This window comes from Gorilla gorilla, chromosome 14, assembly GCF_029281585.2.
Source record: "Gorilla gorilla gorilla isolate KB3781 chromosome 14, NHGRI_mGorGor1-v2.1_pri, whole genome shotgun sequence".
NCBI lineage: Eukaryota > Metazoa > Chordata > Mammalia > Primates > Hominidae > Gorilla > Gorilla gorilla.
The window spans coordinates 113,664,560-113,682,041 of NC_073238.2; the positions used below are offsets into that span (position 1 = coordinate 113,664,560).

At 43.6% G+C, this 17,482-nt stretch overlaps 1 protein-coding gene and 1 pseudogene across 38 annotated transcripts in view; both read right to left on the reverse strand.

Moving 5' to 3' along the window:
- The window catches only part of DOCK9 (dedicator of cytokinesis 9), a 289,534-nt gene that overhangs the window by 147,302 nt on the left and 124,750 nt on the right, over window positions 1-17,482 (reverse strand). For all 38 annotated transcript variants that reach the window (XM_019039774.4, XM_055359995.2, XM_055359986.2 and 35 more), the window contains exon 2: window positions 11,321-11,437. In XM_019039774.4, coding sequence (XP_018895319.3) covers window positions 11,321-11,437 — 117 coding nt within the window. The remainder of the gene's footprint in view (window positions 1-11,320; window positions 11,438-17,482) is intronic.
- LOC109029296 (ribosomal protein uL30-like) lies at window positions 5,603-7,207 on the reverse strand (annotated as a pseudogene).

Genomic DNA, 17,482 nt, shown 5'->3' on the forward strand with positions numbered 1-17,482 from the left:
GCTAAATGTTATTTTAAAAAGAAAAGAAGAATGTGACCTCTCATGGGGAACACAAACATACAATGATGGACTACTGGGTTCATCGATATCCTTCATTCAGGATAAGAGAATGACATCTTACATTTACTTGATGTATACAGGTGGTATTTCATACGTGTGTGCTCTCTTTCATCTAGTTACATGTGTAGTTAATGTCAACTACCCACTTGATCCTAGGTTTTCCTGAGCACAACATGGAGCAAAAATCATGTCACAGTGTCCACTATATGAAAAAAAAAAAAAAAAAAAGCTACTACCCTCAGCAGGCTGAGGAAAAAAAAAATAAAGAAAATGATGAAATACTTTGTAAGCATAAAAATCAACACACTGATCTTGTACCCTAACTGTTTCAGCAGGAGGCATCACGGTTCCGCTGAGTTCTCTGGCTCCTGAGGGCACCATTACACTGTGTTCCATGTGCGTGTCCTGCTCCCGCATAACATGTTCAATCACATCCCCTACAGTCCTATGCCAGGGCACATGGGGACACAGCTGCCCACACACCCTCCCCTGCCTGTAACAGCTCATGGGGCTGCAGAGGGATACCCTGGGAACAGTGAGGAAGGCGGGAGAACCCTCTGAGGTGCCAATCAGCTGAACCTCACTTAAGGACAGCGGGGTCATGACCAGATCATCCTCCTAGCCTATCAGGCCTCCACCTTCATTTAGAAAGGCTGGCACAAATACAAAGTTAATTATGCTTCCCCAATATGTTTCTGTGGTTGCTGATTTGGACTCAGGCATAGAAGATGTTTTTCAGAAGCAGTTTTCATCTTTAACACTTCCTTCAGTTTAGGAAAATAACACTGAATTTGCACAGTCCAATGCTGATCTTCTTGAAGTTTGGTGAGCTAAGCAAGATGGTTTTAAACAAATTAAAGAACAAATGAATCAGTCAAGGAAACAATGATTCTAAATGTTTATAAATCACTTCCTTTTCCTACAATATTTCTAATAAGAAAGCTTGTAACATACATCTTCCAGGGACCTGGGAATCCAGCTGAAGCTTAAATGCTCAAAATAGCCACTTGAAGAGCTCTACCCTTAACTTCGTATTTCAATTTGATATTATATCTGATTGACGTTTAGTAGGCCTGGTAAGTGGGCTGAATGTACATCTATGATTTTCTGAATTTCTTCCAAATGATTTAATGCTTTGTTACATGCTGATTCTCCTCACCCAAGAGCCATCTAAAGTCACTCCGCCATGGTCCATGTTGTCACTACACCTTCCTCCTGTGAGCTCTCAGACACTGACATGTCCCTTCCCTGAGTGTGCCCTCGTACTCCTCAAACTACCCCACACCAAGTATTTTTGCTCTTTCATCCTCTGGGCCCTCTAGTGTCTTCTTTTCCCAGTCCAGCGTCCACCTCCAAAGACTCTCCAGCCTTGACTCCCTGGGAGGTCATTTTAGGACCTTGGGTCACTCACTCTCACCTACATCCTGCCACCATCACAGCCATCCATCCTCTGCTTTCTCTTCTTTATTCCCAGGTGACTGACATTTCCAACAAGGCTAATTGTTTTCACTGAAATCTTAAGTGGAAAGACCCCCCTCTTGGTTGATAATTCATTTGTTTAATTCTACAAATATTTATTGAATATCTACCACTTGTTCTACATGCTTAAAAACTAAGATCCCTGCCTCCTGGAGTTTACATAAGAAGCAAGAACATATACCAGTGTGAGAAGCTGTTAAGAGACAGGGAGAGAAAAAAAGAAACCAGAGCAAGGTAGAGAGGACCAGTAAGGCCAAAGAGGGGTGGAGCTGCAGCAGTCAGCAACAGCCTCATTGCAAAGGTCAGATTTGGAAAAAGGTTTGCAGAGGGCAAGAGATAGCCAGGTAAAGAATTTCCAGGGACAGGATAGGTCCCAAGTCAGGAGCCTGCCTCGCGGGGGAAACAGGAGCCCAAAGAGGCCAGTGTGGCTGCAGACAGACAGTGGATGGTGAGAGAGGCGGGCTGGGAGAAGGCCTGGGAGTAAATGGGAAACAAGATCACAGGGACCCTTGGGCCACTGTAAGGCCTTTGCTGGGGGATTCTGAACACAGGAATGATATCCTCTGACTCACTTTTTAAACAGTCTCTCTAGCTACACTGTTAGGACAGACTGGAAGAGGGCAAGGAGAGAACCCAGAAGACTTGAGAGGAGTCTCTCGCATTAATCCAGGTAAGAGGGACAGACAAAGGCTGTGGCGATGGTTCCAACAGGGGGAGAACAAGCTGGTGAGACTTGACTCCCCCTGCCACTCTCCATGGCCTGCTTTCCAAACCCTTACTCACCCAAGCTCCCCCTGCCCCAGGCCAGCCTGACATTAGCTCCCTCAGCACAATCTGCCGCTACACTTCTCAATACACAATGCTCTCCTTCCATTTGGAGCTGGCAGTATTTCTCCTTCCTCAACTCCTCCTCTAAAAGACCCTCAATTCCGTCCCCAGAGACCCCATGCGGAACCCTGCTTCAAAACTCAGACCACATTATCCTATATCTTCGATCTCTTCTCCAGGCCTGGGTTTCACCCTTCTCAGCTCATTCTTGCTTTCCCAATCCTGGTAAAACCTCCTGCAGACCTTGTCACTGCTCTGAGCCACTCTGATTTCTTCTTTCTGTTTCCAGCTTACTCTAACCTGTGTCTCCCCACTCACTTCTTTACCCCTTCCTGGTCACCAACTCCACCGCCCTTTCCCGGGACCTCCCTAGCCATGGAGAAACTGTCTGCCCTCTCTGCCTGCCTTCTTCCAACTCTTCTTCTCCATTTCCTGGTTCTTATCCTAACTTCTGTCTCTGCTTCCCCTGCTTTTTCCTAAATGAAGGCACTAGCCCAGGCTTCAGTCTGTCATGCTCTTGGCCCCTTTCATGCCTGTCTCACTTTTCTGTGGATGAGTCCAGATCTTCCTTTTTAAACACTTCTCTCAGGGCTGGACTTCTGCGTTTCCAGCCACTTCAAGAGCTGACAGCACCTAGGTGTTCCACTAAACTCTCAAATAATACTGCCACAGTAGATTCCCATGGGACTAGATTTATGTCATGACACTGGTCCTAGTCCCCTGCTTATTAAGACATACCTTTATCTCCTCTCCTAAGTTATGAGCATTTTGAAAGCAAGGATCCTAGCTTATCTTTATGATTCCAAGCACCTCACAAAGCTGAGTCTTTTCACAAGTCGTTTAAGAATAAACATAAGTTAAATAAATATACCCTTAAGCTCAGCTGATCAGTGCTACCTGAAAAGTAAGCTTTTCTTTTTAAGGACTATGTGATGATAATTAAAAAAAAAAAATCAATCACTATTTCCTGTAAAAGGCATTACTTGAACTAGAATTAAAATTCTCATATCCTGAAGGTTTAGATGTGTCTATTCAGAATTTTTTTTTTTTTTTTGAGACGGACTTTCACTCTCATTGCTTAGGCTGGAGTTGCAGTGGCACAATCTTGGCTCACTGTAACCTCCGCCTCCCGGGTTCAAGTGTCCTGCCTCATCCTCCCAAGTAGCTGGGATTACAGGTGCCCACCGCTACGCCCAGATAATTTTTGTATTTTTGGTAGAGACAGGGTTTCACCATGTTGGCCAGGCTGGTCTCGAACTCCTGACCTCAGGTAATCTGCCCGCCTCAGCCTCCCAAAGTGCTGGGATTACAGGCGTGAGCCACCGCGCCCGGCCCAGAAATATAATTTATCCAGATTTTTCAATTAGGTCTAAGCCTAGACATGAACTAATATCCCACAAACCACAATGTTCACCGAAAGTTACACTGTTGGCCACTGAATTCTTACTGATAAGAATTTTGAGGAATTTATGAAAAGAACACTTTTCAATAAAAAGCCAAAAACAAAGTATTGAGGGTTTTTTTCTTTTGGCTCTATATAAGAAAAGAGTGAGGACAAAACATCGTGAAAAGTAAGTTTTTTTCTTTTCAAAAGGACAGATGGGAAATGAGATCAGGGACTTCCAGGCCTTTGTAAGCAGCAGGCATGGCTTCCTCTCCATGTCAGTGATTTGTAGATCATTATCAGTCTCATGTAAGTAGAAGAGGAAAAGAACCAGAGGAAAAATAAAACTCAGGATGTTATTGAAAGGGAAATGGAGTAACCACATTTTTCTATACAATGCTGAGAACACTCTAGGATTCTCCTGTATTCAAACATTTCCAAAAAGTAAAATTTCTAGGATTGTCGATTTTGAATAATCTTTGACCTGCACTCCTACCCTTTCTTTTCAATTCTCTTGCTAAGACATTTATATAGGTAATACACCATGAGTATCAGTGGGAAAAGCACCTAAGGACTCACTCCTCAACCTGATTTTGCAAACAGTTCTAAGGATGACAACAGTTTCCCACCCATAAATATAGCACAGAAATCCTATAACGAAATCCTATGCTTTCTAAAAATCATTATTTTAAATACATAAAACACAAAATATACCATCTTAACCATTTTTAAGTGTACAGTTCAATGGTATTAAGTACATTCTCATTTTTCAACCATCACCACCATCCATCTCCAAAACTCTTTTCATCTTTCCAACTGCGCCTCTGTTCCCACTGAACAATAACTCCCCACTGCTCCCCACCTCCATCCCTAGTAACCACCATTCTACTTTCTGCCTCTAATGAATTTGATTCTTTAGGGACCTTACATATGTGGAATTGAACAGTATTTGTCCTTCTGTCACTGGCTTATCCACTGAGCATAACCTCCTCAGGGTCCATCCATATTGTAACATGGGACAGGAGTTTCTTCCCTTTTCAGGCTGAATAATATTCCATTTTTTGTAAACACCACATTTTCTTTCTCCATTTATCCCTTGATGGACACTTGGGTTGCTTCCCGCTTTCGGCTACTGTAAATAATGCTGATCTCAATAGGGGTGAACAAATCTCTCTTTGAGTCCCTGCTTCCAAGTCTTTGGGGCATATATCCAGAAGTGGGATACAACATGCTTTTGAGACAGGGTTTCGCTCTGTCACTCAGGCTGGACTGCAGCAGCACAATCATGGCTCACTGCAGCCTCAACCTGTTGGGCTCAAGTGATCCTCCCACCTCAGCCTCCCAAGTCGCTGGGACCACAGGTTTGCGCCACCATGCCCGGCTAATTTTTTCTTTTTTTTCCAGAGACAACTGAGTATTTATTTTTGTACCTTTCTTCCTATGTGTATTTCAAGTCTTCAAAACAAGGCCCCAGGAACCTCCAGACTCAATTATGCCCCTGGGCTTGGTCCACTGTTATGGGAGTCTTACAGAGCCTTGTACATAAGCTTGAGTTACTCATTCACAATAATAAACCATAAGACAAAAGATGCAACTAAGCAGAACTCCCTCCTCCATTCCTCCATGGCAGATGCTGATTTCAGATGAGGGGGCAGCCAATGTAGAAAACATTGGAATTTTTCCTTGGAAATGACTGTGATGAGAGGTGTCTGCCATGAACATCACCTACTGTCTTTTCTTCGACCCTTCCTTTCCAGCTTTTGAAGATTAAGCAGGAAATAATCTTATCTGAAGATACTTGATAATAATTCCAAAAAAAAACAAAACACACTCTTCCACTACACTGTGCTTTCAGATATTCTGGGTTGGGTTCAGCTGGTGGATGAGCTGATTGATGTGTTCACCCCAGGTGAGGCCATCTCCTTGAGGAAGCCCACTCTATTCTTGGTAGCATGATGGGCCACCGAGAGGTGGGAAGGGTGCAAGACCCATGAGATCTCCTGGAAATACTTCCCTGGGAAGGCAATTTCATGTATGAGGTCTCCCAGGCAAATGACACCAAACTCCCCCAGGTGCTCCTCAATTGCTGTGCTGTCTGTCAGAGGGATGGTCTCGTTCTTGACCTTGGCTTGTTCATGTTTCAAAATGAGTTCTTGGACAGACTTTAGACTGGAAATCCCCAGTTCACATAAGGTTCTACTACAAGCAACATTTTTAGGCTCTTGGGGGTGACTTTTACAAAGATACCACTGAAAATTTTCTTCAGGCAAAGTCTTGCAATGGTTCTCTGCACCAGTAAAGTCACACCATTAATTCTTTGGATGCGTAAAACAAAGGCCAAGGAATGTTTATCTGGCAATTCTAAGGCATGAGGTTTCACTTCTAGTTGTCTGAGACGCAGCTTGTCATGTTTCTGCCACCAGGAATCATATAGGAATGATTCCAGTTGCTTAAACCTGAGCTGTTTTCCTTTCTTCTGCTCCTTCTTTGCTAAAAGTGCCTGCTTTGCCTGAGTGGCTTTGAGGGCTTGATAAGCCTTCCTCTTTTTCAGATTTTCTAGAACCAAAGGGATTTTTCTTTGCTCTTGCTCTGCCATCTTTCTAGTATCTAATATTTTTTAAATTTATTTTTTGTAGAGACGAGGTCTTGCTGTGCTGTCCAGGGTGGTCTTGAACTTCTAGGCTTAAGCAATCCTCCCACCTTGGTCACCCAAAGTGCTGGGGTTACAGGTGTGAGCCAACGAACCCGGCCCAACACGCTCTTTTTATCCTTCCATACAAGCTCTGTCCTCTGTTTGTTTACACCAGACACCAAAGTCTAATTTTTATGAAATATGAATGGTAGCTTAAATTGTCTCCCAACATTCTTACTACTCACTACCTTTCTCATATTCTGTCACTTTACATAGTCGCACAAGCATAAGTAAGCTGTGTAACAAGTCAGGATACAAGGAGCTTAAAAGCCAGATGAAGATGCCGTCGGTTAATCGCAGGGTTAACAATGTCCCCACCAACAGGACCATCTGGTAAAAAGACCTCCACTTGAAGAAGAATCGTCATTGGAAATCAATAGTCAGCTGCCACCCAAATCCCATGTCTTTGATGGAAAAGGCAGGCGTCCTGGGCTTGACTTTCAGTTAAACAGAGGCTCATCATGTCTTAAGCGACAAGTCAACTTATACAGCTTGACCTAAAACCTTTTAATCTAAAGGTCATTACCTCTGTCTAACTGCTTGTTAAAGTTTACCTCTAACTTTGCTCATGGAAAAAGTAAGTTCTCAGATTTACGCCAAATAAACTGGGTAAGACAACAAAACGATAAGAAAAATAAAGGTTTCTTAATCACTAGAAAAAAATACTCCTCTCCAGTTCCTGTTTTACCTGCATTTTTTAATTTTAGAAATTACCTACTTCTGCCAAACCAAATCATTGATCCTGCAAATATTTTTACAAATCTAGTCGCTGGGACTATCACATGTTCCAAACAGTATTAATATTTACTTGATGAATCAAAGAAAATAACCTAATGCTTGTAAAAATTTTACTATTAGTAAGGTAAGCAATGGGTATTCAACCCTAGCACCTAGCAAGAAAGGGATTTTGTGCATGTGGAGGTGGGCAGGTGGGTGGGAGGACAGAGGCTCAAAGCCAGCCCTTCTCAGGACCACAGCACGGGGCGGGATGCCTGCGTGCAAGAAGCCTAAGAAGTAGGTCGTGAACAGCCAAGACCACATACTCAAGTGTTTATGTGCACGGTGCAGACAGGCAGTAGGAAAGGAATTGAGACAGTGGGGGAAAAAGTTTCTGTGGACTTAAATAGCTTCAGACAATATGGGATTTCAAGTGGTCTCTAAAGGGTAGGAAAGATCTAGAAGAGAAGATGCTGCTGGCAAGGAGAACCATGAAGCCAAAGCACAGATGGCAGAGATCCCTAAGCAACAGGATCTGATTCTGCAAAAAGAAGGGCCATCAGCTAGTGACGGCTGCAGGCCCCATGGCGTTCCTGTCCCTGGCCATGGCAGATCACATGTACTTTACTTCATTAATATTCCCTTTTTTTTTTTTTGAGATGGAGTTTTCCTCTTGTCCCCCAGGCTGGAGTGCAATGGCGCAATCTTGGCTCACTGCAACCTCCACCTCCCAGGTTCAAGCGATTCTCTTGCCTCAGCCTCCCAAGTAGCTGGGATTATAGGTGCCCACCACCATGCCTGGCTAATTTTTGCATTTTTAGTAGAGACGGGGTTTTGCCATGTTGGCCAGGCTGGTCTCAAACACCTGACCTCAGGTGATCCACCTGCCTCGGACTCCCAATGTGCTGGGATTACAGGTGTGAGCCACCGTGCCCAGCCTACTTCATCAATACCCTGATGGCTGGGAACTATTATTTTGATTTTTTGTTTGTTTTGAGATGGAGTCTCACTCTCGTCGCCCAGGCTGGAATGCAGTGGCACGATCTCAGCTTACTGCAACCTCTGCCTCCTGGTTTCAAGAGATTCTCCTGCCTCAGCCTCCCGAGTAGCTGGGATTACAGGCATGCACCACCATGCCTGGCTAATTTTTGTATTTTCTGGTAGAGACGGGGTTTCACCATATTGGCCAGGCTGGTCTCAAACTTCTGACCTTGTGATCTGCCCGCCTCGGCCTCCCAAAGTGCTGGGATTACAGGCATGAGCCAGTGCGCCTGGCCTATTCTTTTGATTTTTAAAAATCCACGTTTACTTCATGTCTCTCTTCTTTGCTGCTGTTGTAGTAACTACTCTTCTGTCATCCTCAGGCAACTACATGCAACCCGTAAATCTTTTCTTGACACAACTCATTTTTAGAGAACATGTAGATGCCTTTAGGATCTGACCAGTAAAGGCTCAAGATCAACATGTGCCTACTTGAAAAATGTACACAAGCATCACCACTATCCATGCTTATATTTTAGTAAATTGTCATTTCAAATATATTTGGCAGAAATGTACACCAAGTTCTATTATTTTAATAGTTAACTTATACTGCTAAATTATTTAAGTGCAGTAAATCACCCCTCAGCATGCGTTTTGCTGCTGCCATTTCCTAACCAATTTGGTATTACTTTTCCATACGAAATAAAACACTTTCCCCAATCTAATTTGTTCCCTCTGCCTCTAATAATACAATAATTCTGCTCTTATTCTGCCTAAGAAAACACAGATAGAAAGAATCTGTGGCACTGTTAAGACCTTTCACTCATCCAGCTAATTAGACAGTTAATAACATCACTGAGACAATTTAACAAGAAAGCACAGAGTACATGGCTTTACCTGATAAGAAAGTGGGAGTCTATAAGAAAACAAATAATTGTACCCAAACTTCACTGGGGCCCATCACAATTCCTGTGATGAGGATTAAAGCTCAAATTCAAGCTCCTAAATCTCTAGGAAAACTTCTCCCCAAACAGAAAATAATATTTGCTCATCACCTTAGCCAACAAAATGCTAGCGAGTTCTTTGTCTTTCCTAGAATATTTGTGCCTGCTATCACCAGAGTAGTTAAAAGCAAAGGGGACACAGAAGTTTTCTCAAAGTTTAAACTGTCTGATTCTGCAACTGCTTAAACATCCAGATACCTGTTCCCCTGGGATAAAGATGATACTCAACTAACTGTATCTCGTTTCTTTGGTTTGTTTCTTAAGCAATTTTATCTCAGTCATACAAATAGAATTTTTCATTCTAGGTTGCAAACTCAAAAAAGTTGTTACTTTAATTAATACCAAGAAGAACACATACTTCATGTTGAGAGAAATTTGAGATAACCTTTAGCTTCCTCAGACAACACTACAGGAAAATCTTGTCAACATGCAGTACAATTTATAATCATTTGATTTTGCTTTTCATTTGTTGCCAAATCACAGGCAAAAGGCATCATTCAGAGGTTCTCATTTATTAGTCCATTCCCGTGCAGTTTAGTCATGAAATGAAGTATGCAAAGCATGGTATTGTTTGGCATTACCTCAACCCATTTACCTGTTACTTTGGTAGCAACACCACACGAATGGTCAATTTCATTCCTATGGGCATTCCTTTTATGCAGGACAGAGCTAAAGAATAATCATTTTGGGGCCCATATATCTCTAACAAGTTAGAAAGAGTGAACATTTGTGAAAATTCTCACCTCTGTTGTAAGCTGGAGTCGCTTAAATTTGGTGGGAAAAAACCTTCAAGTATCGTAATTTAACAATTTCTATTAACATGGAAGTTTCTAAAGACAAGTATGCACAGAGCTGTATACAGTAAGTCATGTTCTGTGGGATGGGATTAGAAGGCGTGGGGAGGCTTTTCATGTCAATTATTTCAATATTTCCCTCTCATTTATCTTTGTGTACATGGATGTAACACTTGGAATCAAACAACAAAGAATCAGTGAAGCTTAAAAAAAAAAAAAGGCAGCTCGATTCACAAAAGACAGGGCTTAAATGGTAACAGCATCAGGTAGAGAAGTGTCCAACTAAGAGCATCAAAGGAGAGGAGAAAGAAGTGCCAGGATCAGGTCCCAGGAGAGCAAGGAAAGTAACCAGAACCTCCAAATGGACCAAGGTGGCTTGCTGCAAGGCATTTAACACCACCGGGTTTCCTGGAGGAAGAATGTCATTCTCATTCCTCAACAGCCTCACAGCTTCTTGTTAGTCTCTTAACCACAGGCCATAGCCTGAAAGAGCGGCACACAGCAGGAGCTGTGCTGAGTCCTCCACATTTCTTCCAAGGAACAGCACCCACATTACACTACAGAGGTAAACTTCAGGCCATTCTTGGCTAACCTTGAACGCTTTGCTGGGAGCCCACACATAGTGCAGGGCCTCTGAAGGCAGGTTCCCAAATGCCATCCTAAAAAAAGGCATGACGAAATCTCCCACTGCTCCCCAGCAAAGCCCATCATTAAGATTCTAAGGTACTTGGCCAAAAAATATAAATCAAAACAAATCTCAAAAGACAGAAAGGCACTTGTGCCCACTAAATCAGCCCAGAGTATAGCACTTTTATTCAAGATACACACACACACACACACACACATTTTTGCATACTTATAATTAATATGCAAAAATAATACCATTAAAAATTATCAACTCATGAAGGATGCTTGGAAGAATATAAAATAACTTTTCTTTCTTAAATAACATCTTATTTTCATCTTTTAAAAATCATAATTAGGCCGGGCATGGTGGCTCATGCCTATAATCCCAACATTTTGAGAGGCCAAGGCAGATAGATCACTTAAGGCCAGGAGTTTGGGACGACCCTGGCCACCGTGGCAAAACCCTGTCTCTACTACAAAGACAAAAATTAGCCAGGCATGGTGGCACACGCCTGTAATCCCAGTTACTTGAGAGGCTGAGGCAGGAGAATTGCTTGAACCCAGGAGGTGGAGGTTGCCGTTGAGCCAAGATGGCACCACTGCACTCAAGCCTGGGTGACAGAGCAAGACTGTGTCTCAAAAAAAAAAAAAAAAATCATAATTAACTAACCAAACACTAAATCAATACATAGAAAAATACTGCTTGTTAAGATCAAACACATGGTTCTACGGATAGAAACATAACGTTACTTACCTGAAAGTCATCGTAAGGGAAGAGCAGCATCTCCCGTAAACAGTCGTTCAGGATCTGAGTCTTCTTCTGGACGATGACATTTTCATAGTCGAGTGGCTCAATTAGCTTTGGCTTTGCCTGGAGGGCGAAAAGATAAGCAAGACATTCTCATACACAAATGCCATTTCTTAAGATAAAGAACTTTGTATGTTCTACTCTATGTTTTGTATTTTCTACAATTAGAGTATGCTAGTTTTGGTATCACAAAGAAACAGAAATAAGAGTTGTTTCCAAAGGGACAAAAAGTGCTGGGTGGTGTCCTGCTACACAGAGTGATGCCTGTTCAGTTATTTAAGCACAAAGGAAGCTCTGCATTCTGGTGGAGCTTCCAGTCATTTCTCGGGTCATCCCTGACTAGCTATGTCCCCTTCCAAGCTTTAGGGTGTGCCAGAGTTGCCCTGGTTAGGTGTCCAGCCATGGCCTGCCAGCTGAGGCCAGATGCCCAGAACGGCTCCAGCCACGATACCATCCCTCCTTGGCCCAGGGCCTAAATGTATCCACAGGACTCATTATTTCAGACAAGGGGCTCCAAGATGCCCTTCTCTGAGTCTCAAAATATCCCTGCCTATCCCCAGATATCTATACTTAATATGTAATATCTAAAGGTAGAAAGATAATGAGCTGAGCCCAAACCAGCCAAGAGGCTGGGTCACAGCCAGGCGGGCAGGTACTACTTAAACCAGGGCTCATGGGTGAATCCGAGGGGATGGGGACGTCCATCCCTAGCATGCACTGAGCAGGAAAAAGAGGTAACGAGTAAGTAGGGAAGAAAAGAATATGGCTTTTCTAGCTATTTCCAACGTTAGCTCTCTTGGTTAAAATCCCTTTATCTATCGCCAGTCACTGCCACCTTGTTTATGGCTCACTTTCCACATGCGAGGCATTGACTGGGCTAGGTTAGGGATAAAAATACATATTCAACTAACTATACTACAGTATGCCAAATGCTAAAATAGGCATATAGAAGATGTTATCAGAAGTAACTAAGTCCAGGGCAGGCGTGGTGGCTCACACCCGTAATCCCAGCACTTTGAGGGCCGAGATGGGTGGGTCACCCGAGGTTAGGAGTTAGAGACCAGCCTGGCTAACACGATGAAACCCTGTCACTACAAAAAGTATAAAAATTAGCCAGGCGTGGTGGCACACGCTTGTAATCCCAGCTACTTGGGAGGCCGAGGCACGAGAATTACTTGAACTGGGGAGGCAGAGGTTGCAGTGAGCTGAGATCACACCATTGCACTCCAGCCTGGGTGACAGAGCAAGACTCCATCTCAAAAAACAAAAATTAAAAAAAAGTAACTAAGTCCATTATATCAATAGTTACTAGAAGATTATTTTTGAAACTATAATCATCTGATATATACAATCTCAATAAATGCTTTATATATTAAAATGACAATTTTTATATAAGAAGTATATTAAGGATATTTTGTATGTGGCATCCAAATTGGCAATTGTGACTGAGGCTTGCTATTTGTTTCCAAAACCTGTCTCCTTTCCAATACAGGTGGACCACATTTCCCAGCCTCTTCGTGTTTTGGTGCACCCATGTGACTCTCTTCTAACCAATTTTATTCGAGTGGAAAAGATGTGGCCACTGCCTCATCTGGCCCACAGAAGCCTTCCATGTGGCCCCTCCTCCTTCCCTCTGCAGCCACGCACACAGGATCCAACGCCGAACTGGGTGGCCTGAGGAAAGAATGGAGCCTAAGATGGAAAGAGTCTGGGTCCTGAATCCCCTTGTAGAAGACCGCCTGCTTAAACAGGCACTGAAATGCCCCAGGAGCAAGAACTGAAACACCTACTGTGTTCAGCTGCTGAGATTCTGGAGTTGCCTGAAGTAGCAGTCAACTTGCTTTGCCTATTGCACATACACATGCTCATATTTAACTCCAATTACTTGATTTAACAACACTCTACAAAGATGTTTTGACATGCTAAGAAAAAAAGCAATGACCAAACAAGTACACAATTATTATAATTAAGTAAAATATGTGCTATGTGGACAGAGACTAAAAATATGCAAAATCAAAAAAATTAAAGCTATAAAGTGTTGGTAACAGTAAACTGGTTTTACATTCAAAAAAGGAAAAAAACACTTTATACAAATTTTTTTAAATAAGAATTGCCCAGAAAATTTTTTTCAAAATATTTTAGTTAAAAAAAAAAGATTTACTCTTTTATTTGTTTGTCATACTGCATAGAGTAACCAGTCAATAAATGCTTGCTGGCAAAATGAATGGATGTCGTGATTAATAACATTTTCCCTAGGAACCATAATCATATTCCTAATAAAACCCAACTATGCACACAGCTTTCTAAAATTCCATTACAAAGAGGTCAGATGGACCAATACTGCAGACTGGGGCAGACATCATGTTCTCCCTGGCTTATGTGGTGGCTGCCCCATAACTACGGGCCAGGGAGACTCTTTCATGACAGCCCCAGCTGCCTGCACAGGCACAGGCACAGGCTCAGGCTGGGCAGGGCTGAATCCTCAGCTGGGTGCAGCCCCCTTGGCTCCACTCCCTCCAGGTAAGGCCCATGATTCTTCAGACTGCCAGAAGGCAGAGGTGCATTGTGAGCCCTGGACAGGGGGTTGGAGGGACACTGCTGAGAATGGGCTGTTCCCAGGTGCCAATGCTATTAGGTTTGGGGATTTTTTGGCTTTGTTCCTACAGCAGGGCAGCCAGGAGGCTTTCTGGGAGAGACAAAGGGCATGCCCTCCAGGAAGCTGCACTGGCATCCCTGCGGGCAGCCGTCTAAAAAGCCCTGCTGCCACCCCTTCAGCAGCTTCCCCCCAGTGGGTGGCTCCCTGCCCACCAGCTCCAGCCCACAGCACCTCAGCAACCTTGGCCACCAGCCACCATTGCTGGGCCACAACCACACTCTCCAGCTAGGCCTGAATCTCTGCCTTGGGTGGGGGTGAGAGGCTTTTCCCAGTTTGTTCCTTCCTTGGGGATCTCTGTTCCTGAACTTACTATTCTTGTATTCTTAGAGCAGGAGTCGACAACTCTTTCTGTAAAGGACTTTGCCAGCCTTACAGTTTCTGTCACAACTGGTAAACTCTGCCATTGCGGCACAAAAGCAGCCACAGACAATAAGTAAACACATGGGCATGGCAGTGTTACAATAAAACTTTATTTATAAAAACAGGGAGCAGCCAGATTTTGCCCAAGGGCACAGCCTGCTTTAGAGTTATCTTTACCCCCTAATAGAGTTAATCCCCTTTCACCAATTTAGTAATTCTTTATATTAATTTTCCATGTTCAATTACTGATGTGTTTCCTGTCTCTGGACATATAATATACAGATATGTTTACAACTCTTAACATATTTAATGATTTTTTTGCATCTATCTGATTAAACTTGGGTTGCTTAAAATGTTTGATAATAAAAATATTCATGGGTCAGTTTCATGTATTTAGGGCACCAAATAATACTTTAAATAGATGAATTTCTGTTTCCCCCCAAGGTGTATCTTGGAGGTATCTAATGAAAGGATGCAATGTTGTGGCTACTGTCTTGCTTTTGTGTGACAAAGTGTAACTTTCAAGGTGTTTTTACTGTCACAATTACCACTCAACAACTGAGGCTGGAAACTGAGGATCTCAAGTTAAGCTAATTGCTACAAGTGTCCCACAAAGTACCCAGCAGGACTGGATTGGGACAGGACACAGTCTTCTGTTAAACAGAACTCTTTCTTCTCCCATACTGGGCTGCCCTTTGAACAATGTGTGCTTAGCAATACTCAACCATAGTAAATGTGTGAAAGACAGTTTATAAGCCAACATTTCTGTTAAAGACTGGTCATGCAGTACCACGACCAGGAAAACTCATGGTACTGATTGAACAATAAGAGAAATCTTATGGAGGATTAACATGAATCAAGGACTATAAAAATTTTCAACTTGTACAAACCCTACCTCAGGTCACTTAATGAAAGAACTCCTAGTGACCTCATAGGGCAGAAGTCTTTAGCAGCTGCTGGAAGCACTTCCGGGACACATGACTGACTCTAGGGAAAAGGGATCAACTGGGAGTGGCTCACCTGCTGCCTAAGCTAAGAACAAGGCAAAAATCTCTTGCTTCAAATACAAATACTGGGCACAATGCCTCCCTTCTACAGGTGTCCTTTGACGGGGGAAAGAAAGAAACAATCAGAGGAGAAAGGGTGGAGAACAGAGACTGGTGAGGGAGACAGGGAAAAGGGAGCAGAAGGAGATGCAGGGGAGGAAAAGGAAAAGAGAGGCAGGGATGGAGGCACCCTGGGGAGGAAACTGAAGACAGAAATGGCAGAAGAGAGGGGCTTGGGAGACTTGGAGGTGGATCTGTGGGAAGTCACACCACTGTATCTACCAAATTGTGGGTTAAGAGGATAATTGCCTATTTTCAACTCTTTTTTAAACTGTGATTCACTGGTGACAGCTGTTCACTGTTCTTCAGCCCTCCTAAGCTTTTCCAGGTGCTGGTGGGGCATGGAGGCGGGGACAGCCCACTAGGGTAGCGAACTGATTGGCCTGAGACATGATTAGTGACAAGAACATCACGCTAACAGCAAAATGACATAGGCTAATTACCAGACTGCCGGTTCCCACTATTATTTGCAAGAACGAGGCCTGGCACAGATCTGGCACACAGCCGTGGTTTTAAAGCTATCGCAACATGCTCACATTCAATTCTTTCCTTGGTGACAGACTTCTGAAGGAGAAGTTTTTAATTTTCTATCTTCAAAAGAAAACCAGATTTACCCAAATTCTGGTTGTTGGTGGAGCTGCTCCGGGGCCATCAGCACCATCATGTTTGAAACCCTGAGAATTCATGAGTTTGAATTGTGAATATTTCAGGATACTATTTCTCCCTAAGCATGGTGAGGCCTGGCTGACTCCCAAGCCTATGACATTCAGAACATACACACTGGGTGACTGCTGCTTTTATAATGTATAAAAATCTAACTTGGTCTATGTACAAGTCCTTCAAGCTTTCCCCGTCACGTAGAGGCTCAAGTCCTTATCTGTGAACATTCATTCCTCAGGCTTTCCGTGAAATCAGAAAGGGAGAGGGCGTACTTTCGGTCCACAAATAGTCCACAACGGTGGTTCTGAAAGTGATTTCCCGTGAAATCAGAAAGGGAGAGGTAGTACTTTCAGTTCACAAATAGTCCACAACAGTGGTTCTGAAAGTGGGTTCCCAGGAACTGGTGATTCAGCGTCGCCTGGGAACTGGTTACAAATGTAAATTCTGAGGCCCCAGTCCAGAGCCAAGTCAGGAGCTCCAGGAGCAGGGACCAACTACCTATACTTGAACATGCTCTCCAGGGGATTCTGGAAAAACCCTGATCAATCATGATGCCCCAGGAACTACATTAGAATTTTCAGTTTCAGGGAGGAAGAAGAAACAAGGCTGGTACTGAGCCTCCTCCTCAAGGTTACAGACCCCTTTGAGAGCCTGGATCTTCTCCCCCTGAAAACTGTATACATTCTTTGCTTTCTATGATTGTATACATAGCTTTGAGGGGAGGGCTGTAACTCCCTGGAGAGTGGTCATGTGGAACTGAGTTGAAGCAGCCCTGGGCTAGTGGAAGAGCCAGGCCTGTAAACATGTAGCTCAACGTAGTGAGAGGTACTGGCAGAAGTTAAATGCAGAGCTAAGGTCAAGCCCATTGCCCTCCATGGGCTGTTAAGTTTCTTCACTTTACTAAGGAAGGGATGCTTGGAGAGAGCAAAGAAGAATGAGAATTCTTCAAGTGGGCAAAAGTTTGAACTCCCTACCAACAACAGAGCCCCCACTTAGCTAGGCAGATGCAAGGTTTCCAGTCTCATGGTAAGCCCGGGGGCCCGCCCAGCAAAGAGGCAATGTTGCGTCCACTGTTTCTGACACAAACCGGCTCCAGTCCCTCCCTCTACAGGGATAATGTGCCCCTCCCACCTCTACACCTGTCACAGTCCTGCAGCCCCTTGGGTGACGGTCTACAAAGAAAGCAAATGTGGCAATGCAGCAAAAAAGTTAAAGCCAAGCTGCTCTAGCCCCAGGCAGGCATATAGCACTTCGCATGTAACTGGGGGGCCACCTCCCTCCTCCCCACAAAGGTGGCCTTTGGCGCCTTGCTGCCACATCCCTACT